Raw genomic sequence first — 23,820 nt, forward strand, 5'->3', positions numbered from 1 at the left:
TAGTTGTCAAATATTTATTATGTTCAATAACACATTTGAAGTCACTTCCCCACTGGGCATGGTGGTACATGCTTGTAATTAAACTGGGACACATTCAAGGCCATCGTCAGTGACACAGAGAGCTTACCAGTAACAAAACATTTTATTAAGCAATTTTATGTTTGGAGACAGACTTTTATTATGGAGCCCTGACTATCCTGGAATTCACCGTGTAGATCAGGCTGGCCTTGTACTCAGAAGATCCACCTGCCTCTGATTAAATGCAAGAAAAGAGGGGGAGCAGAGAAAAATGTAGAGTTCAATAAAAAAAATGCAAAAAAAGATAGGGAGATCATCAGGCCACAAAAGCCAAGAAACAGATCCAAGATAGGTGACGTGGTATACACTGCTAATCATAACACTCTAGAGGCAGAGGAAAAACTGCCACAGGCTCAGGGTCAGACAGGACTCCAATGCAAGGCCCTACTTCAAAAGGAAAGAGGGGCTGGAGAGCTGGCTCAGTGCATAAGAGCATGCACTGCTCTTGCAGAGGACCTGAGTGCAGTTTCGAGTTCATAACACCCTGTGCCTCAGAACCAGTTAACTCCCCACAGGCAATCTGATGCCTTGGCTCCACAGAAGTCTCCAAAGCGCCCGCGCTCACATGCACAGACCACATAGAATTAAACTTGTTTAAGCCAGAGTCGCCCTGTGCAGTCCTGGCTGGCCTGGAACCCTATGTAGGCCAAGCTAGCCTCAGATTCAGAGATCCTCTTGGCTCTGCATTCTGAGTTCTGGGATTAAAGGGAGCATAGGAGAGGAACAGGGAAACAGATCAGCTGGGCAGAGGTCCAACTGGATGTGGGCATGCACCTGTAATTCCAGCCCGCAGGGAGCTGATGGGAGGGTCAGGAGGTGAAGGCCAACCTAGGCAAGACTTACCTCAAAATAAAAACAGCATTTAAAGTGGGGGAGTAAGTCCAAAAATCTAGAACACAGCTTGTGAGTTTGTGTTTAAAACTGACAGGACCGAGTGCTGAGACAGACAAGTCCCCATCCACGAAGAGCAGCACAATGCCCTGCCCAACTCGGCATAACCAAGCTGCAGTATTTACATTGCAAATCATAACATCAACCATAAGAGGAAAGCAAAGGATTTTTAAAAATATACTGGGATGGAAAATGACTTACAAGCATCACCACCAAACAGATCTCTTCCAATCATGAACTGGCTACATTTACAAACCCAAACCAGACATTAAAAAAAACCTAATGTAACCACAAACTAGAGAAAACAGTCGTATTACACAGCCAGCAGGAAAACAATCATTCAACAGAAAATAGTATGAAGACAGTTCACAGAAAGTGCAGTATTTGAAAATATGAAAGTATGGCATTAAAAGTAAATTACATTCAGCAGAAAAATGCAAATTAAAGCTGTTGTAATATGTTTCACTTAACAGACTGGCAAATCAGACTTTAATAAGGTGTCAGCAAAGGCAGAGGAAAGGGAGTTATACAACATCTGAGAAAGAACCAACCACTATTGGCCTTTTGTAAATGCACATGTATTCAAAACAGCTCCAGGGGTGGAGCTTTCCTAGACATCTGCACATAGAAGCTAATATGTACAAAGACAGTCACCTCATTCTGTGTTTCAAAGGAGAAAAGACTATGTACCTCAGTGAGGGACTGATTCAGTTAACTGTGGTGAAGGCCAAAAAATAACACCACACAGACATGGACTATGAAGCGAGAAAGTTAGTCTTTGTTTCCTAATATATTCTACTTTCTACACTCAGAAGCACTAACAGACATATTCTTCAATAATGTAAAAGGTTTAGTTTCAGTGCTGAGGGGAAGGAGTCTCAGTGTGTAGCCAAGGCTGTCGATGGCCTAACACTCCTGAGTGCTGGAATGCAGGCCTTAGTAACTATGGTTCTCAATCCCTGCCCCCCAAGACAGGGAGGGTCTCGCTGTGTAGACTGTGTAGTCTCGCTGACCTGGAACTCAGAGATCATCTGGCCTCTGCTTCCTGAAGTCTAGGATTAAAGATGTGCAACACCACACCTGGCTTCGACAATTCCTCAACAGCTGAAGCGCACCCCGGAATATGTCAACTGTTCAACAGTCATATGGATGCTTGCCTCCCAGTGAACTGCCGCTTTCAACCTATTCCTTCCTCTTTCATCTTTTAAAATTCTCCAGCATCTTGAGACACTGATCTCAGTTTTCTGGACCTGAACCTCGCATTCCCTAGGTTATCCGAGGGGAAGTATTCCCCCTCAACTCCATCAAGTCCTAACTAGTGGTTATTTAAAAGTATATTTCCAAAAATATGAAGAGACATCTCTGTGCCTATGCAAGAAGGCATTGTATATAATTTGAACTGACTGAGACTTATTCAGACGAAGTTCAAGACATAGAAGATAATTTCTTATATAAAAGAATATTTTGTAAATTTGGAGACCATGTATGTCTGTTAGGCCTTTCAACTGTATCGTCCACATGTTCTATCCTGATGTTGCTCAAGACAGGTACGTTAAAATCCAAGCTGTCTTTTCTCTTTGTAGTTTGACCTTTGCTTTTTATTTATGGAGGCCATGTTATTAGTTACTTACAAATAAAAACATTCAACCCTTTTAATGACATGAATCTTTGAACACTATGTCATTTTTTCCATTTTCTTTTTCTTTTTTTGGTAAATCATTTTTGTTTCTTCTTCAGCTCTTCCTTGTGTGATTTCTTTGGTTAATATCTCAACAGCATGGATTTCTCTCCCCATCCTTTAAGATCAATCCTTTTGTAGCATTATCTTTTTTATTTATTTATCTATCTATCTATTTATTTATTTTTGAGGTGGGGTTGTTCTATGTACCCCAAGCTAGTCTGAAACAACAGCAATCTTATCTTCAGCTTCCAAGGGGTACAATTCCAAATGTCCCTCACCAACCTAGTCTTTCATTTAAGAAAAAAGCTTCCTTTCAACTATAGTAATCAGCCTAATCAAATAGCTTTTGGAATTACTAATACAATGTCTACCACTCTACCACACAACCTCCCACTGGCTCCTTCTATGTTCACTGTCTTTGTTTGCGGTCTTATTTTGATTACTGGTTGCTTCTGCTTTTCTCAGCTACCTTCTTTGATTCTAGCATAGACAGGATCTCATGTGGCCCAGGTTAGCCTTGAACAATCCTGATCTCCTACATTCACCTGCCCAGCGCTGGGATTACATGAGTGCACCAACATACTCGGCTAAGACCGATCCTCTTTTTTTCTCATTAAGAAGTTACTTAACCTTACGAAAAGGATGGACTGGCAAGGATATTATGCTGACAATCTGTTTCAAATGTCCCTGCTATCTGGTACGACAGCACCGGGGAAGCCGCAGCCTGGGTCACATGGATCCTATCGCAAACAATGACTTACTTCCCTGCTTGAACACTGTCACACACTTCATTTAAGGGAACACAACCATTTTTCTACTTTTTAAGAGTATACTGGCTTGATTCTATGGGTCTGTGAATCAGCCAGAAAAATTTTTGTATATATATATATATTCACCAAAAGTTACCCTAAACATTTCAAATTTAACTCAAATAACACTGAACAGATTAGTTCATAGCAGTAGCCCTTTCTAGCTGTACCCGGCGGCAGACGTCTGCAATCCCAGCTGTCAGAGAGACCAGTGCAGGGAGATGAGCTCAAGGCCTGCCTTGGCAGTTTAGCAAGCAGGCCTCAGAAAATAGAGGGCTAGGGATGGTTCAGTGGCAGAATGCATGCTTAGCGGGCTCACGGCTCTGAGTTCAAGGCAGTGTGGGGGCACACACTTCTAATCCCAGCACTCAATGGATTGAAGCAGGCGGACTGCCACAAGATTACGAGAGACCCTGTCTTGAAATAAAACCTACCAAAGCCAAAAGACAATATTTCTGCCTGCAAATGTTCTACTTCCTTCCCATTAGCCCCAACTGTTACATCTGTGTCTTCCAAATGTCTCCTTAGGACCTGGAAAATCCAGTCTACGTATCAGATGGTTTGGGAAAAACCGTTAAGGTCCACTTATCCATTTTATTGATTTTCTTAAGCTCCTTTTCATTAAGTGATCAATTATTGTAATATCTATTTCTGCTGTCAACTCTAGAATTTATTGATTTTTTTGATTGAATCCATGTAATTCAGAAGTTACATGGTGATGTTTATAGATTACAAATGTGTTCTACTTCCCATCCTGTCCAAACCCATCTGTCCTGTGTAAGTAAACTCACAGTTTCTGCTACAGAGGACACTTTGAGTTCGCCTTTGGGCTAAACGCAGTGAGTCCCGGCAGCTGAGAGTCCCAGCAGCCACGCCAGAGTCAACTGTCTGGTTCAGCTGAAGCTGAGGTGAAAAGCTGCTCATGTTCTAGTCCGACCATTGTCACCAGAACTCACCGTGAAAGCTTTGCTACGGGACAAGCTGACAGGAGATGGCATTAATAAATGCACACGAACATTCTACTAATAATAACAAAGACTATGATAAATAGATGGTTCCTAATATTTCCTAATAATTCCTCCATGCTACTGATATGTCAAAGTTCCCTCTACTAAATTCACTCAGTCCTCACAATAGCCTTACTACTGACTAAAAGGCAGCAATCTGAAGCACAGAAGTTAGCTAATAAAATACAGGTGGCAAATGATGCATGGAATAGCGTCTACACCAAGAAGCGTCTACACCCACGCAATCATTCTCTATGTGGCATTTTCTATGGCTATAATTAAATGTAACCCTTTCACTGGTAATAGAATTAGTATTTCTAGTCATAATTTAATTTTTATTTTTCCTATGTGAATTAATGTTCAATAAATTGTAGGTTATAAAGCAAAAAAAAAAGTACAGTTATCAGATGGTCTTCTCTTACAAACTCTTATTCGGTATCGAATAGCTGAAAAAAACCGAGGGCTCCCTGTTCTAATCACTGTAGTATAAATTACACAATGTTAAGAGGTGACAGACACCTCACTTCCAGCTCTTCTCAGCAGGGTCTGGGTAGCTGAGGGACACATAAAGGTGCTTCCCATATTTCTGATCTTATCAACATTTTTCTTCCATATATACATGAAGATGTTGAATAAATAAAGGGCAGTATTCAGATACATAGAATTTCTCCCATTGTGTGTATTCTCTGGTGCTTCTTCACCTGCAAGAGCCGAGTAAAGGCCTGTCCACATTCCTTGCATTCATAGGGCTTCTCGCCAGTGTGGATTCTTTGATGCTGCGTAAGATGGGACCTCTGTCTAAAGGCCTTGCTGCACTGCTGGCATTGAAAAGGTTTCTCCCCAGTGTGGATCCTCTGGTGTAGAATAAGAGTTTTACAATCGATGAAAGCCTTTCCACACTCTTTACATTCATAAGGCCTCTCTCCAGTGTGAATTCTCTGATGTCTATTAAAGTATGAAGGACAAGCAAAGGCCTTCCCACACTCTTTACATTCATAAGGTTTCTCGCCAGTGTGAACTCTCTGGTGTTGGATGAGATGTGCTTTTTGCCTAAAGGCCTTCATACATTCCTGACACTCATAGGGCTTCTCATTGGTGTGAGTTCTGTAGTGTTTCATGAATGCTGAATGACAGAGAAAGGCCTTTTCACAATAGTTACACTCATAAGGTTTTTCACCAGTGTGAATTTTCTGGTGATCATTCAAGTTGGAAGCCCAAGTAAAAGTCTTTCCACATAAGTTACACTCATAGGGTTTCTCACCGCTGTGAATTCTCTGATGTCTGGTAAGATTTGCACTCTTGTTAAAGGCCTTCTGACATTTGTGACATTCATAAGGCTTCTCATTGGTGTGTGTTCTCTGATGCTGAAAGAAAGTAGAGAAGTAGAGGAAGGCCTTCCCGCAGTGCTTGCACTCATAGGGCTTCTCATCCGTGTGAACTCTCTGGTGCTGGACGAGCAGGGAGCAGTTAGTGAAGGCCTTCCCACATTCCTTGCACTCACAGGGCTTTTCGCCAGTGTGAAAGCGATTATGCTGAACAAGGTAAGCATGCTTTTCAAAGATCTTGCCACAGATCTCACACTGATAGGGCTTCTTATTGATCTGATATGGGGCAAGATGGAAATCATACGCAAATCCTCTGCTGCACTCCTTCAATCCATCACACTTCCCGCCAGCCAAGTCCTGCTGATGCTCCATCTGATCTGTGTAGCAGACAAAGGAGTTCTCATACACTTCATTAAGTCTGTCACTGGCAGGAACTCTTACCTGCTGAGGAATGGTTTCACCTGCCTCCTGTTGACAGTGTTTTGTTTCAGAGTGAGTCATTTCACTCAGAGCCATGGGTGTAGGCTGAATGAATTCGGCTGACATCTTTTCCAATGGGGCTGCCATTCTCTGTAAACATTCCTCTGTGGATTCCGCTTGTGCCTCCCGGGGTCCTTTGCAGCTCCAGTCATTTCCAAAACCAGACTCCTCAAGGCAAAGATTACCGACTCTTTCTATTATTTTCCACTTCAATGATTCCTTTCCAAAGACGCCACGCTCTAGAGATAAATTCTTCGTTTCATTTACAGACAGCAAATCTGAAAGGAAATAAGTACATATTTAGTACTAGAAGACATGACACATCTACATTAGAAACGGATGGCTGGTGGAGCATGCCTTAAATCTGAGTACTGGGGAGGCAGAGGCAGAAGGATCTCTGTGAGTTCAAAACCAGCCTGGTCTACAAAGAGCATTTCAGAACAGCCAGGTGTTGTTTCACTGAGACCTCCTAGCTTGAAAAACAAAAAACAAAACAAAACAAAAAACACAAAATGACTTTTTAAAAAAGATTTTATTTTTTTTCTTTATATATATCACTGTTTGGCCTATATGTGAGTCTGTGCAGCACAGGAAACCGCCCCGCTAGAGACCAGAAGGCAGCTTCAGGTCCCTGGAGCTGGAGTTACAGAGTGGTGAGCTGTCATATGAGTGCTGGGAATTGAACCTGGGTCCTCTGGAAAAGAAGCCAGTACTTTTAGCCACTCAGCCATGTATCCAGCCCCAAAATGATCTTACAGTGCTTACTGCAGTATAAGAGAACTGGACTTTAGATCCTCAGAACTCATGGAAGCACCAAGAAGGCATGGAGGCTCACTTTTAATTCCAGTCTCAGAAGGCAGAGAGACAGGGAAGTTGTCTCCCAGGACAAGTTGACTAGGAAGATTAGGGTTTGATTAAGAAATCCTGCTTCAAAAAGGAAGAATAAAAGAAAGTGATCAGCAAAGATTGCCAGCATTAACCTCCGGCCTGCACATGAACTCACACACATGTGAACATGAACACACATATATACTACATATACACAAAAAGGGAAAAACTCAGGAAGTAACTGGGGCAGATAAGATGGCTCAGCAAATAAAGGTGCAAACCTGACAATCTGAGTTCAGTCCCAGATCACACAGCAGAAGAGCAGAACAAACTAAAAGTTGTCCTCTGACCCTCACAAATGCACCCTAAAGTGCACACATACATTGTTAAGTCTCAAATCCTGGAACAAATGGCAGAGGTGTCTATTTAATATACGAAAGCTGAACCTGGAAACTCCTAGGGAGAGAGGAAGACTGCCCAGGAAGGAGCTGAGAGGAGCCATGAGGGAGAAGGGGTAAATATCTGGTAACAAGAATTTCAATTGAATTTCAACTGGAGCATCCCCAAGCAGACAGAGAGACTTGTTGGAGAGAAATGCCCCAAATCACAGAGTGGAGTCCCTTTCCACATGATGGGGGCCCAGTAGGGCAAGAGGAAGCTTCCTGACACACCACTGTGACTTTTGTAGTAAAAGTAGACTGTGGAGGCCCAAAAATGTGAGCCTATTTCCACTTGGTCTGAAGGTCAGAGAGTTTCAGCTTGCTCAAAGTTGTTGCCATTCCACCCTGACCAAAGTCAGAGAGTCAGACCTTACTTCTGTTCCTTCAAGGTTATTGTCTGCTTCTACCTCTACAAAGGTCCCACCTAGATTTAGATCAGAGAGTTCTGCTCTCTGTTAACAAGTGTGGCTAATATTCAACCTTGTATTTCAGGTATCAAGAAGTAGACCTATTTCTACCTCAAACAAAAGTCTAAGGATCCAACTAAGTTCCTACTCTCTCATGGAGATAACTATGGATTCCACTCAGGGAGGGGTTTGCCTACAGAGTGTTTTGGTTAGGGTGTGAGCATTACTTATCTTGTTCTAGCAACAGAATGTTTAACTAAGAATGTAGCCTGCAACCTTCAACTGACCTGCTCAATTCCTTGTCTCATGTTAACAGTTTTTTATCTTACTCCTTCCTTTTGAGGTTAGGGGTATTTCAAGCAAATGGAAATTAAATGCATGCAATTTCAGCATTCACTGGAACTCCCTCCTGTACTATCCTATGTTTTCTGTTTTATTATTTTCATTCACATCTAAATTCTCTTTACTTATTTTCCTAATCCCCATGATTAAGTGATAATTTTGTTGAAGTTGGTCTTAGACAGTAGACAAAGCAGGGAACTCTGTAGTTGACACTTACCCAGTAGAAGGGGGGAAATGAGGGGCTAGAGCAGGTAGAAAAGAAAACAGCTGGAGACGTGCAAGTGATTTTGTAAGTAGGACTGTGGATTCAGTTATCCACGTCTGGGCGCCATTTGTAACATGAGGGGGCCGGCTTGTTGGGGTTTCCGTCCCGCCCGGTACCCCACAGCCGGCAAATCCCAAAGAGAAATCACACACAGGACTCCATAAGGTTATAAACTGATTGGCCCATTAGGTCAGGCTTCTTGTTAGTCCTTATAACTTATGTTACCCCATTATCCTTATCTACATTAGCCACATGGCTCCGTACCTTTCTCAGCTGGGCAAGTTACATGCTGCCTCTTCGGTGGTCTGCGCAGGAGTGGAGAGAGAGCTTCTGCTTCCAGAATACTCCCAGTCCCTTTGCTCCACCCCTCCTTCCTGTCTGGCTTTCCCGCCTATACTGCCTGCCTGGCCAATCAGCGTTTTATTAAAATATGATTGACAGAATACAGACAATTCTCCCACACCAACGTGCTGAGCCCCAAAGGGCACAATAGGGAGATGCCTACATGGTGGATACTCCAAAAGGGCACAACAGGGAGAGAGAACACTTACTGAGTTGGTGAGGAGAGATGTTAGATAAGGTTGTTATGGTTTAAGTAAAATGCTGTAAATTCCCCGAGGGATGCAGCAGCAGAAACGCTGCAGGTCCCAAGTGGCGGCAGGCAGTGGGTCCTGAGACCATGGCAGGCCACGAAGGACAGCCAATCCCAGGTAAGGAGCTGCATGGTGGGTGAGAGACTGAGATGGATAGACACACCACAAGACCACACCGCAGGTCTCTGAAGGCAGCTGGCCCCAGGTAGGGAGACACACAGCAGGTAAGAGACAGAGACACTCTGCCATGCAGAGTGAAGTTGGATATTTATGTAGTGAGTTATGGAAGGGAAGGGGGAAAGAGGAAGAGCAGAGAGAGAGAGAGAGAGAGAGAGAGAGAGAGAGAGTAGGGGGAAGGGGAGAAGTGGGGAGAAGGGAAAGACAGAAGCTATCTCTTCAAGAATGAGAAGGAAAGGAAGTGACTCAGGCTGGAAGCTAAAGAGCAGTTTGCCTTGGTAGAAAGGGGAGGGAGTGGGCGTGGCTTGTCTCTTAAAGGGACAGGACAGACCATTACAAAGGTGGAAGGGAGAAGCAACTAAAGAGATGGAACTCTAGAATTGAATTTTGTGGGTGGCAGAAGCCAGAAGAAACAAATGATCAGTACATAGCCCAGGAGAGTCGGATCAACAGTTTGGTTCAGAGAGGCTGAGTTCCCTAGAAGGAGTTCATTTATGACACTCTTGGGCTTCAGCAGCAGATGGATGAAAAAAGAAATAAAAAGGAAAGGAAAGGACATGACTGCTCCTAGGGATGGCGGAGGTCCCATGAAGGGTGGTGGTTGGTTACCTGAGGCCTTGGTGGGTTCCCTGGCAGGTGGCCTGAGGCCTCAGCAGGAGACAGATAGATAGATATGCCATGCAGAGAGAGTTTGGGTATAGAGTTTATTTAGTGGGTTATGAAGGGGAAAGGGAACGGGAAGGGGACAATGGGAGAAGGGGGCAAGAAGAAAGAAAGGCAGAAGCTACCTCTCCAGAAGATGGGCAGAGAGAGAGAGAGAGAGAGAGAGAGAGAGAAATCTGATTGCCTTGGTGGAGGGGGAGGCTGGGAGTGGGTGGGGCTTGTCTCTTAAAGGGACAGGGTACCCAGGTGACAGACCAGGCCAGCAGATTACACTGACAACCAGGTCCACTTTGATATGTTAAATAGGCGCCTCAGCCATTTGCCCCAGGGTTTATAAAACAAAATAATTTTAAAAATTAAATGGCATAGGTAACCCTGGAATGATTACATTAATATCAGATAAAATAGACTTCATGATAATCCACACTGTCAAAGATAATTTTATCAAAGCAATTAAAGGTCATACTCATTCGTCTGGCAATCACAGTTATATAATTCTATGATAACAAAGTTTCACAATTCATAAGGAAAAACAGAAATAAGAAAGAAATGACAATCCTACAATCACAGCTGCAGATGCTCCAATTATCTCCCAGTAACATACACAGTCAGACTCCTCCAAAAAGTCAATCAAGACACGAAATTACACATAGTACTGGGCAACATAATTACCACTGTCTAATTTTTATAAAGATGACATCAACAATGGCTAAATGCGGTGAGATGGCACAGTCACCTAAGGGGTTTGCTGTCAAGCCTGAAGACCCGACTTTGATCCTGGAGGACCACATGGTACAATGAGAGAACCCACTCCCACTAACTGTGCACACACACACACACACACGCTACACAACATGCTCAAAATAAAAGTAGACAAAAAACCTGGGCGGTGGTGGCGCGCGCCTTTAACCCCAGCACTTGGGAGGTAGTGACAGGCGGAATTCGGTGAGTTTGAGGCCAGCCTGGTCCAAATGAGGTAGTTCCAGGACAGCCATGGCTGTGACACAGAGAAACCCTGTCTTGAACAACCAAAAACCAAAAACCAAACCAAACAAACAAAAAGACCAGCCAAACAAACAAACAAACAAAAAAGTAGAAAAAAAGAGAAAGAAAAGAAAAATGGAAAGCAAGCTGCTGGACCTCTCCTTTTCTCAAACTATTTCTTCCAAAACACTGGTCTCACAGCAGGACTTCTGTACACTGTAGGAGAGGACAATCACTGCCACTCTAGGACTAGTCTGGCCTTCCCCAAAAGCACCCCAGTTGCTCCCATCATCCTTACGCACCTGGATACCATCCTGCTTGCTCCACCATCCACGGTTCTTTGCCTTGCTCCAGCAGTGAAATTACTAATGGCTTAGAAATGGCAAGTCCTACTCCAAGAAAGAGAATGTTAAAAAACAAATACAAAAACAGACAACAGGCAAACAGCATTTGCTATATAATTAGTTTAACCTAAAACAAATTTCGGATCTTCAGGATGATTGTGATTTAAAACAAGTGAATAAAAAAGGTGCCGTTTAGCAAGCAATTTACTAAATAATTATCGCTTACAGAGATCACTGATGAAAATTAAAATTAGCAGGGAAGGATCATGAGAAAGTATGTATATAGTGTATCAAAGGACTTCAAAGAAAGCATTTACCAGCTGTTAAGTGGTGGTGTTGGGGACGGAGAAAAAGTTCAGCAGTTAAGTCCTGCATGCAGTAGACTTCCCTCTGCCGCAGATCTTCATCTCTAACATTAGGGAAGCATCTTCTGAATTACGAGAAACAGACGGCCTTACCCAGTGACACAAAGCTGCTGTAGGTCTCCAGCATCACATCTCTGTATAAAGACCTCTGCTCAGGGCCCAGGCACTCCCACTCCTCCTTACAGAACTCCACAGCCACATCCCTGAACACCACCAACTCCTGGACGGAAAGAAAACCACTTCAGCAAACGTTAAGACTGCCTTTTCACGGTTTTTCCAGGACAAGGCATGTCCCCTCCCAGCATTAGGAAAACTGAACATGTCAAAGCATTGGCCTTTGGCTCCTGAGAAACCATTTCTGAGCCCCTGGATGTTCTGCGTAATGAGGTGTTTCTTTTCTGTGTGCCTGACTGAGGCCTTGGGCTGGGCTAGCTTGACCGTTAGGAGGCTGGAGAGTCAGTAACAAAGATGAGGGGTAGCCACCATGGGTGCGCCCAGCAAAAACCCCAGACGAAGAGCATTTGTCAAGTGTTGCTTGCTGGCCATAATTGCTACATGCTGTCTCATACCATGGCCAGGAGAACTAAGCATGTCTCCAGACTTTCACCAAGAGGACACAATGCAGACTTTAGACTTCACCTTTGGCAAACTTTTCTTTCCTGGTCCACATTCTTTTTTTTTTTTCTTTTAACTTATTTAACCTATTTATTTTGTGTGCATTGGTGTGAAGGTGTCAGATCCCCTGAAACTGAAGTTACAAATAGTTGTGAGCAGCCATGTGGGCCCTGGGTATTGATCCCAGGTCCTCCAGAAGAGCAGCCAGTGCTTTTAACAACTGAGCCATCTCTCCAGGCCCCTATTCTGCATTCTTCTCGGGTAAATTCACAAGTATGAGGATAACTGCTTCTCTTAGTTGTGCAAATTCAACCAAAGAATCACTCCAGTCTATCCAGACAAGTGGTTCATTCCCATAATCCCAGCGCTGGGAAGGACAGCTAGAAATTCAGGGCTAGCCTGGGTCTTAGTTAGGGTTGTACCGTGATAAAACATCCCAGGCAAAAGTAACTTGAGGAGAAAGAAGTGTATTCCCCTTAGGCTTCCAAAGTACCATTCACCACTGAGGGAAGTCAGGGAAGGAACTTAAACCAGATGGTACCAAGAGGAAGGAGCTGATGCAGAGGCCATGGGGGGTGATGCTTACTGGCTTGCTCCCCATGGCTTTCTGCTTTCTTATAGAACCCAGGACCACCAGCCCAGAGATGGTGCTACTACAGCAGGCTAGACCCTCCTCATCAATCACTAATTTAAAAAATGCCCTATTGGCTTGCCTTCAGCCTGATCATACGTAAGTATTTTCTCAATTGAGGGTCCCTCCTCTCTGACGCTAGTTATGTCAAATTGAAATAAACACTAACCAGGACATCTAGGCTACACAAGTTCCAGACCAGCCTGTGCTACAGAATGGCACTCAGTCTCAAGCAGGAAAAAACAAGAAAGCCAAACCCACAGGTACTGCAGTTGAGGTTAAGAGGACTGTACAGGACAGAAGCCCAGCAGTGCACTGGGGCCCATAGAGAGGCTCACAGCAAGAGAATATAATTGGTCCAGTGTATGCAGCTGCCACCACCTGTTCTGGGAACTTGACACACTCAAATGGAAGCCTGAAAACTATTCTGTGGGTGTTTTGGTTATGACTAAAATAGTAATAGGGACACATAACATAGCAATGGGCACACTCTTGGGGACAAGAGACACAGAAGACACTTGGAAAATAAAAAAGTATTGTACCCATACGAGAACCAAAAGCTGACTCCCTTCTCGCTTTTGTGTCTGTCCCCTCTACTTTGGGTCACTAGCATAACTCTGCAAACAGGCATGCTGGTCACTCGAGATGAAACCAGGGTACCTACACTGCCTATCTCCTTCCTTCCAGGGCTAAAGCACACAAGAGGGTGGAGGCATTGTACCGGCAATCTTTCTGTGTGTCTCCTCCAGAATCCCTAAAAGCACCTAAAGGTCTCAGGTCCTGGTCCCAAACCTGCACTCACCTTGGATTTCAGGAATAGCATAGGCTTAAGAGCTGCCCCGCCCCCAGATGTGGCCAACTGTCCCTAAGTAAAAGTAACCATCTGCTGAGAATAAATCTGTCTCCTAGAACCCTAGGACTTCTGCCCACCAGCTCACAGGAACTGAGATAAGGGACAAGGACTAATCAGACCACACCTCCACCAGGATTACTTAATTATGCAAACCTGCCTTGCTCCCTTCCTTCCTAGAGTTATCCCTAAAAGCTCAGTGCCTCAAAGATAGTCTTAGCGTATCTTTAAAGGTACCCTAAGGTGCCTTTATCTCTGTGTGGCCACAAAATCAACTTCTCTCAGCTTTTCAGTGTTATTTATTCTTTATCTATTTTAATTTTTAAAATTCCTATGTATGTACACTGAGGTCAAAAGAGATGATTTAGAAAAGGGAAACAGGTTGGGCACGGTGGCGCCCACCTTTAATCCCAGCGCTCGGGAGGCAGAGGCAGTGGATCTGTGAGTTGGAGGCCAGCCTGGTCGACAGAGTGAGTTCCAAGACAGCCACGGCTGTTACACAGAGAAACCCTGTCTAGAAAAGTTTTTAAAATTAAAAAATAATTAATTAATTTTAAAAGAAGTATTTTTGGTTTCCTAGGTGGAGAGTTATTAAGTAGAACAGAAAAGTCAATGGGTTTCTGATGGGATTAATGAATAAAAATAAGGAATAAATTATATACCTGTTCTGGGGGGTTATCTAGGGGGTTATCAAAGGATGTGCAACCAATAAATGAAGTGGGAGCAGAAAGTTCATGAGCTCAAGATCATCCTTGGCTCTAAACCAATCTCACATGGTTACCACGACAACAGGATTACAATTCCACTTCCAGAATCAGCAGCCAGAAGACAGGTGACAGAAGAAATCCCACTCACCTTGAACACAGTGTTGACATCCACAATAGCCATGCTTCTCTGCTCTCGGGGCAGTCTGGGGAATGGCAGCACTGGAAAGGCAAGAGAGATTGAGAAACTAGGTCAAACATCCCAAGACCTAAGAAGTCACAACTGAGACGGAAATGCTACTGATACTGAAGGGCACTCGTGGGAAGATGACAGGTTCTCATTTCTTCCATTTGTAAGGCCTGTGACCCACCCAGGAAGTCCTTCTCCCCCATTAATAGGGTAAGGAATGTGCCATTGTGATGTGGGACAATGCTCTTGTACACTGTAAAGAATTATCACGCGTATTAGTTTAATAAAACACTGATTGGCCAGTAGCCAGGCAGGAAGTATAGGTATGGTGACCAGAATAGGAGAATTCTGGGAAGAGGAAAGGCAGAGAGTCAGTTACCAGCCAGATTCAGAGGAAGCAAAATGAGATTGCCTAACTGAGAAAAGGTATCAAACCATGTAGCTAAACATAGACAAGAATTATGGGCTGATTTAAGTTGTAAGAGCTAGTCAATAATAAGCCTAAGCTAATAGGCCAAACAGTTTACAATTCGAATAAGCCTCTGTGTGTTTCTTTGGGACTGAACAACTGCAGGACCAGGCGGGACAGAAACTTCCATCTACACCACTCTCATATGCCTTTATCACAAGGGTAGAATCCACCAGCTACAGCATCAATGTCCCAGAAGGTTCTCAGGGATAAATGCCATTGATGCATACCATGCATAGAAAACCCTTCTTATGAACATGTAGAGATTTTCTTTTTTTAAATGATGGTGTCTCACTAAATAGACCAGGCTGGTCTTCAACTCAGAGATCTGCCTGCCTCTGCCTCCTAAGTACAAGGATAAAACGTGTGTGCCCCATCCCTGACTCCTTTAACTTTCTCTCTCTCTCTTCTTTCTTTTTTTCTGGCTCCTTTAATCTACTTTCTCTCTCTCTCTCTCTCTCTCTCTCTCTATCTATCTATTTATCTATCTATCTATATTTCTCTTTCTTTATTTCTGAAACAAGGTCTCACTGTATAGCCCTGGCTGGCCTGAAACTCAAAATGTAGACCAAGACGACCTTAAACTCACAGGGATCTAACTGCCTCTCACTCCTGAGTACTGGGATTAAAGGTGTGCACCTATGCTCAGTCTTTAATTTTTTAATTATGCTATGTCTATAATGCCCAAGATCCCTTCAAGTACCCAATAAAATGCCTGCTTGGGCTTTTCTGGGATAATATGAGTTTCCCCAACACCAGAGCTGTTTGTTCCCCTTTCTTCAACCCCAAAAAACATTTGCCTTAGAGTTTATGATCAGAATTGGTTTTGAAAGATTAATTTATTTTATGTTTATTGGTGTTTTGTTTGCACATGTGTCTGTATACCATGTGTACGCCTGGTGCCTTGAGAGGTCAGAAAAGAGAACTGACCCCCCGGAACTGAAGTATGGGTGGTTATGAACTGCCACATGGGCGCTGTGGATTGATTTCCTCCACCTCATGCAAATAAAAAAAGAGGAACTTGATCTCCCCTCTGAAAACCATAAACACAAAGCAAAGTACATTCGAGGAACGCCGAAAATTTCTGCAGGAACTGGTCAGATGCAGGTAAATTTTATTTTAGTCCGTTCAAGATGCTATAACAAAATATCTGAGACTAGGTAGCTTAGAGACAGCAAACTTGTTCTCATTTATGGAGGCAGAGAAGTCCCCATCTCAGCACTGACAGGCTTGGTATCTAGTGAAAACCTATTTCCTGGTCCACAGATGGAGACTGTTCTATATTCTCATCTAGGGGAAAAGAAGCTCCAGGGAGTCAAGGCACTAATCCCATGTAATTACCTTCAAAAAGTCCCCACCTCCTAAATCCACCACATAGACGGTTTTAACTACAAACTGGAGAGGGTAGGAATGGGAAACGACTGAGTGTGCGCATGTGTGTCTCCTGTCCTAAAGGCTTGGAGCTGAGGTTTTCTTTCTAGACTTCGAAGTGGATCACCCTGAATCTTGAACTCCAAACTCTGACTTCTCCAGTTGTAGTCAACAGAGCCTTATAGATTCTCTAAGACTTTCAAATCTGTTGTTTGTCCCTAAACAAGGTTAACTGAGGATGTGACACAAAAGTAGGAGCCCCTCAATGGCACGTTTTTTCAAACGTAATTTCTCCACCCTTAAACATTTCTGAGACAGGATTTCACGACGGCCCAGAACCCACTATGGAGTAGTCACTGTCTTTCAGCTTTCGAGGCCAGAGTGCTGAGATTACAGATGTGGGTCACCCCGTCTGACTTCTGACTATATTTAAAAGTCACGGTGATCGGTAAATCGATCTATCTTGGGTACAGATATCCTTATTATCTCTATTATTTAGCTTTCTTTTTTCCAAATTTTCAACTAAACTTGACATCCAGGAAGGAGTAGAGGTATTTTCTCCCCACTTAGCGGTGGAAGACTAGAGGATCCGGTAACCACTTATCACCCGTGTTCTGACGACCTCGCGCACGCTCGCTCTCACCCTTCCGTACAATCCACATCCTCTGAAAGCCTTCTTGCCTGTGGAGTCACACTTGCCTCGCCGTAGTCCCTGCGGAGATCTATTAAGCCGCCAGCGCCATCCCGGAAACCGGGTGGGTCCCCAAGAGCCAGTCGGCAGCCGGCAACCAACAAATAAAGACCGGAAGGCCCCATACCCAAAATGCATAGAACCAGAGCCATACTCACCTCAACTGGAACCCCACGGGCTACGAACTCCAGGGACCAGCGGATATCAACCAGAGCAGTACCCGGTTAGGTCGGGTAAGGCACTGAGATGATCCGGAACAACCTCTTTCCAGCCACTTCCGCCATGTGTCTCAGCTTTTAAAGTGGACTACATTTCCCAGCAGGCCGTGCTTCTCTAGACTCCCTGGGAGAGTTTCAATGCTGGAGAGTGGAAGTAGAGAATGTTGGAACGGGAGAACGAACAATTAGCCTTTTAAGGAGGAACTTCCCACAGATTCGGGCCTCAAATTCAAAGTTCCTCTGAAACTTTTAAAGTGTTTCAGCTCTGAGGCGGGGTGGAGATCTTTACAGGAATACGGCAAGGATCGCATCAAATGACCCAGCTCAGGACTACATTTCCCAGAGGCCATCGCAGACCTTGTTCTCCTTGACAAACTCAGCTTGCTCTTGATCCTCCTACCAAGTGTGAGAGCTCTTTAGAGCTTCCCAGGTGTAGCATGGCTGGGACTGGATGGAGCAAAGATCACCTTGTCGTCACTGGAACACAATCTACTTACACTTGATAACCACTAATTTAAATGTGTTGCTTTAGCCAGGCCTGCAATGCATGCCTGAAATCCCAGCACTCAGGAGGTAGAGACAGGAGAATAAGGGGATTTAGGGCCAGCTTCGATTATGTTACATAGTGAGTTTGAAGCTGGGGTTGCTTTTTGTTTTGATTTGTTGTCTCACGGGCACAATGAGAACTCGATGTTGATCATGCTGGCCTCAATCTCTGAAATCCCCACGTCTCTGCCTCCTGTTTGCTGTGATTAAAGTCACGCAGCCCCACATCCAGCTAAGTGCTGGTGGGTTTTGTTACTGTTACTTGAATTTGTTGTTGCTGCTGAGGCAGAGTCTTACTAGATACCCTTGGCTGGTGTTCTGGCCTGGAGCTTGCTTGCTCAGGCTGGTTTCTAATTTCTAGATATTCTTCTGCCTCAGCATCCCAAGTGCTGGAAATAAAGGCACATACTACCATGTCCTGGTTGTTTTTTTCAGCCCAACAAACCTCTCCGCCAACACAATCCAAATCAGACCAAATCAAACCAAATTAAAAGAAGACCAGGTTTAATGGATGCCAGCGCTCCCAGACAGGAGGGACAGAGAACTGGAAAGACCACGTGTTTGTTCTCTGGGGGCAGTTTAAATAGCCTGTGGGAGTGGTCTTCACCCTCTCTGGGGAGGGGTCACCATTTGGCAGGCTTTCTTGGAGGTAGAGTTTGGACTGAGGCATCTCTCAGGGAATGGAGGGTTTGAAGTGGAACTTTCCACCCAACATTTCAAAATGGATGCCAGGGGCTGGGGTGGCACTTCCAATCAAACATTCAGACTCTTTTTGGATAAGGATGTTAGGGACTGAGGTGACACTTCCAACCAAACACTGCTAACTTTCAGTCTTTTGGGGACAAGATCTTGCCTGGAATTTACACCAGTTGTCTCCGTCTCCTGAGTGCTGGAATTACAGGTGTTTGCCACCACACCTTAACTATATAAATTTACATTTTTCAATGAACTTGTAATATTTTACCTATTTTTAATTTTTTCTATTGTTTTTTAAGGCAGGATCTGTGTAGCATGAATAATAAAAGCCCAGAGACAAATTTTGGGATTCAAGCTGAAGATCAGAAAAGCAAAGAAGCCAAGCTACTCGAGAGTTCTTAACCTCTACCAAGGCTCATACAAAGAAATGGTCGATCCTGTCCTCAGCATGACTGCAGAGGGCAATGCCCTCCACCAAACCTCAGACTGCACTGAGCTCTTGTCTCTCCTGCCTTATATTCCTCTCTGTATTTACTCCTGTCTCCACCTCCCTGGTGCTGGCATTAAAGGCACATGACTCCTGAGTGCTGAGAGCACCTTTGTGTGAGTTCTGTTTCTCTTTTTAGATAGATTCCCATCTCAAGTAGCCCAGGGTAGCCTTGAATTCTGGGATTAAAGGTGTGTGACACCACTCCCTGGCCTCTAGTACCTTAGTTCTGCACCCTGGTCTTCAGGCAAGCTTTATTTATTCAAATGCAAAATAACACTACAGATCTGTAGCCCAGGCTGGCCTTGATGTTGCCATCTTTCTACCTCAATATTCTCATTGTCTCTACTATAGGCATATGCCTGACCCCCAATTTAAATTTTGGAATGGAAGCTATTTTATGAATATAATAATATCTAACCCATAGAGTGTCTAAAAATAATGATTTAAATATTTTAATTACTGTGCCTCTTTCTAGTGGTCCAGTAAATTCCTAGTGTAATACTGAAATCACAATGGCAGGCACTTGCGTCTCGTTCCTACAATCCCAGGGAAATAAGAGTAGTAGGGATGCACTAAGCAGTAGGGCACTTGAACACCACTGTGTATAAAGCTGTAGTTTCAACCCCAAGAACCTCAAAAGACAAGAAGTGAGGTATAATGGCCTATTCCTATGACCCTAGTGCTTGGGAGGGTATGTTGGAATATTGCCCCAAGTTAGAAGACAGCCTAGGTGACCTGAGCTGAAAAAAATAAGACTCCATTAAAAATAACTATTAGAAAAATTAAAACCTAAAGCCACTGTTATTCCTTTTGATCTCTGGTCCCTTTAAGGGGCAAGCCCACTCCCAGCGACTTCTGACCTCTCCTTGCCATCTTGGCCTCTTTCTGTTTCCTCTCTTGGCGTGTGCACACGTGTTTTCTGTCTTTTCTTTCTCTCCTTTTCTCTGTTTCTGTCTTTTCTTTCTCTCCCTCTCCTTCTCCCTCCCCCTTTCTTTCTCTGCCCCCTCCCCTTTTCCTCCATAACCCCGAATAAATAATTTAATCTCATTTTACATGTCCATGTCTCTGTCTCCTGCCTGCCTGCCCACAGCCAGCCAGCCCAGGATGCACTCCCACCTGCTCTGACATGGCCCCTGGGGACTTTGCAGAGACCCACAGCTGTCTCTGCTGGACTAGCGGTTGCTCTGTGAGCCGCCGGGGCACGCACTCATTTTTTAAAGGAATATTAACCACCACCTCGGGGGACACTAGAGCAGCCATCCCACCACTAAGAGATAAGATTTAGTCCAGGGCACTGATCCTTACAACCAAATTGTTCACACAGCTGAGAGGAATCTCATTCACAAGACCCAGGTTACTGGCAGCCTGAAATAAGATTTTGCTGCTTAGATTTCTGGACTCCCTGGACTTTTCTGGATCTCCTAGGACCCTCATGCACATCCTTTCTTCAGACCTCTGCCACAGAGGAATTCTCCATGAACCTGCTTTGGGCGATATTGTGGCAGGTGTGAATGAGTGAGTGTAAGGTGAAAAGTGCGAAGGAAAAAACAACTTGCTCCTGACTTGACCTCAGGACTGGGGCTTGAAATCCCACCAATTGCTGAGCTTGCTCTACTGACTTTAAAATGGTTGACTGAGAAATCAATATGGGTTAAGCAGTGGCCCTTAGCCGAGGAAAAGTTGCAGGCTTTAGAACAGCTGATACAAGAGCAATTAGATGCTCGACATATAGAAGAATCTACCAGCCCTTGGAATTCCCCAGTATTTGTGGTTAAGAAAAAAAATCTAGAAAATGGAGAATGGTGACAGATCTTAGAGCTATCAACAAGGTTAGTCAACCTATGGGCCCCAGCAATCTGGAATTTCTTTTCCCCTCTTTGTTACCAAAGGGATGGCCTCTCATAGTTATTAATTTAAAGGATTGTTTCTTCACTATACCTTTACAAGAAAAAGATAGAGAAAAGTTTGCCTTCACAGTGCCTACTTTTTAACAATTTTCAGCCTACTAGGAGGTACCAGTGGACCATCCTCCCACAGAAAATGCTCAAAAGCCCCACCCTGTGTCAATATTTTGTAAATCAACCATTAGAAATAATACGTAAGCTATTTCCTAAGTCTATAATTTACCTTACATGTATGATATTTTGATATCTGATTCAAAGGTAGATACCTTAGAAAGAGTGTTTGAAGAAGTAAAGATAGTTTGACCTTAATGGGGATTGCCGATTGTTCCTGAAAAAATACAGAGAGGAGATTCTGTCAATTATCTAGGTTATAAAATAGGTTTACAAAAAGTTAGGACACAAAAGGCACAAATTAGGAGAGATCAGGTACGAACTCTTAATGACTTTCAGAGATTGTTAGGAGACATCTCCAGCCTACAATTGGCTGTTGGGATAACACCTGACCTAATAATTCTTTTAAACTAAACCTTAGATGGTAATAAAGATTTGAATAGTACCAGAGAATTAACAGCTGAAGCAGAAAAGGAACTGAGAATGGTTGAGGAAAAATTACAGGAGGCACATGTGGATAGGGTGAATTCAAAGCTTAGTTGTATTCTCGTCATATTGCCTTCCAGAATTTCTCATACAGGAATTTTAATGCAGAGGGATGATATTATCTTAGAATGGATATTTTTACCACATAAACCAAGTAAAAAATTTAAAACTTATGTGGAAAAGGTCTCTGAATTAATTATAAAAGGTAAATTGAGACTTCATCAACTAGCAGGCATAGACCCAGCGGAAATTATAGTGCCCTTTACTACTGATGAGATAAGAAAGTTTTGGGAAGACAATGAACCATGGCAAAGAGCTTGTGCTATTTTTGGGGGAGAAATTGATAGCAACTATCCCAAAAGTGATAGACTTAACCTCATAAAGAAAACTTTTTGGATTCTTCCTCGAACATACATGATGCTCCTATAACTGGAACCTGAACATTTTATACTGATGCCAATAAATTAGGGAAGGCAGGCTACAAATTAAATGAATTGAATAAGGTGGAACAAAGCCCTTATAATTGTGCCCAGAAGGCAGAATTATACGCCATTCTTATGGTGCTAAGGGATTTTAAAGACCCTCTTAATATAGTTATTGACTCGTAATATGCAGAAAGAGTTACCTTGCATATTGAAACTACTGAATTTATATCTGATGATGCAGAACTGCCTTTATTGTTTATCCAGGTGCAAGACACAATCAGGAATAGGCTTTGTCCTATGTACATAACACACATCCAATCCCATACTGGTCTGCCAGGTCCTCTAGCACAAGGTAATGCAGAAATTGATCAATTATTGATTGGAAGTGTGCTACAGGCCTCTGAATTTTATAAAAAACATCACGTCAATAGCAAAGGTTTAAAGAAAGAGTTTTCTATAATGTGGCAACAAGCTAAGGAGATTTTAATGAGATGCCCTACTTGCTCTTTCTATATCCAAACACCACTACCTTCAGGGAGTAACCCAAAGGGTACTCAAAGGAATGAAATCTGGCAGATGGATATGTTCCACTTTGCAGAATTTGACAAATTAAAATATGTACACCACACCATTGACACTTATTCAGGTTTTCAGTGGGTAACTGCTTTAAGCTCAGAAAAGGCTGATTCAGTAATCACATCTATTAGAAGTTATGGCCATCATAGGTATACGTGCACAAATAAAAACAGATAATGGTCCAGTTTATGTCTCTAAGAAAATGAAACTTTTTTGCTTATTATAATTTTAAGCATGTTACAGGTATACCACACAATCCTACAGGTCAAGCAGTTATAGAAAGATTGAATCGAACTATAAAGGATATGTTAAACAAACAGAAAGGGGTGGAAAATGCCCTCAGAAATAGATTACATAATGCTTTTATTAACCTTGAATTTCCTTAACACTAATGATAAAGGGGGAATGACAGCAGAAAGACATTGGATAATGGAAAAGTCTGCTAAATTATTTCAAGGATGTGCTGACCTCACAATGGAAGCCAGAAGATGTGCTGCGTTAGGGAAGTGGTTTTGCTCTTGTTTCCACAGGAGAAGAAAAATTGTGGATACCACTGAATTTAATAAAGGTTCGGTTTGAAGAGGAGGAACCTCTTGGAAAGAAATGACAGCTCATCCACAATGATGATAATCATACAGGTGGTAAGAAAAACATATAGGATGGGGCCAGGGTTTTGTTCTTATCTCTGCAGGAAAAAACTCATCTTTAAAAAATTCACGGGACCCTGGATGTTTGAATACTGACAGATGGAAACAATTTATAACCCAATATGGATCAGCATGAAAATTGAATAGGTACCATAAGTAAAAATATTCAACACATACTTTTTGATATATATGGATGTATTTATATTTATAAATATATAGAACTGGTTTTGGAGTTGGACTCTTAATCAGTCCCTCTCTATTTCCAAGCCTGTTGTTAAGAGACAACCCAGAGTTTCATGTCAAGAGCCATGATATGGGACAGAAGGAAAAAATAATTGATAACACTTCTTTGCCTTTCTTCATATCTATTTTTGTCTTTATCATACCTTTCATTGAATATATATGTCTGTATATGTCTATATAGATAATGCTTAAGTTTTCCATAATGAACAATAAATTTTCCTGCAGTAATCTTTAAAGTTTCCAGGAAGAAGATGGGGCCCCACAACAACTCCACCTAG

The 23,820-nt window shown here is 43.0% G+C and overlaps 1 protein-coding gene and 1 long non-coding RNA gene across 4 annotated transcripts; one reads left to right on the forward strand and one right to left on the reverse strand.

Annotated features, from left to right (window-relative positions):
- LOC148123363 (uncharacterized) lies at positions 1-17,427 on the reverse strand. Of its 3 annotated transcripts, none has more exons than XM_087906795.1 (5): positions 17,359-17,427; positions 14,631-14,701; positions 11,773-11,899; positions 11,273-11,359; positions 1-6,549 (listed from the first exon to the last, which is right to left on the reverse strand). In XM_087906795.1, the coding sequence occupies exons 2-5, from the start codon at positions 14,661-14,663 to the stop codon at positions 5,117-5,119; spliced, it is 1,680 nt and encodes a 559-aa protein (XP_087762921.1). In that variant the 5' UTR covers positions 14,664-14,701; positions 17,359-17,427; the 3' UTR covers positions 1-5,116. The 3 variants fall into 3 exon arrangements, with proteins under 3 accessions (XP_087762921.1, XP_087762912.1, XP_087762926.1); XM_087906786.1 differs by lacking the exon at positions 17,359-17,427 and adding an exon at positions 17,153-17,273; XM_087906800.1 differs by lacking the exon at positions 17,359-17,427 and having other exon boundaries at positions 11,632-11,899; positions 14,631-14,653.
- LOC148123364 (uncharacterized) lies at positions 14,697-19,244 on the forward strand. The gene is made up of 2 exons (XR_015738055.1): positions 14,697-14,879; positions 18,960-19,244. It is a non-coding gene; the product is annotated as an uncharacterized LOC148123364 (long non-coding RNA).
- The last annotated feature ends 4,576 nt before the right edge of the window (positions 19,245-23,820 follow it).

This window comes from Myodes glareolus, chromosome 1, assembly GCF_982192425.1.
Source record: "Myodes glareolus chromosome 1, mMyoGla1.1, whole genome shotgun sequence".
NCBI classification, from domain to species: Eukaryota; Metazoa; Chordata; class Mammalia; order Rodentia; family Cricetidae; genus Myodes; species Myodes glareolus.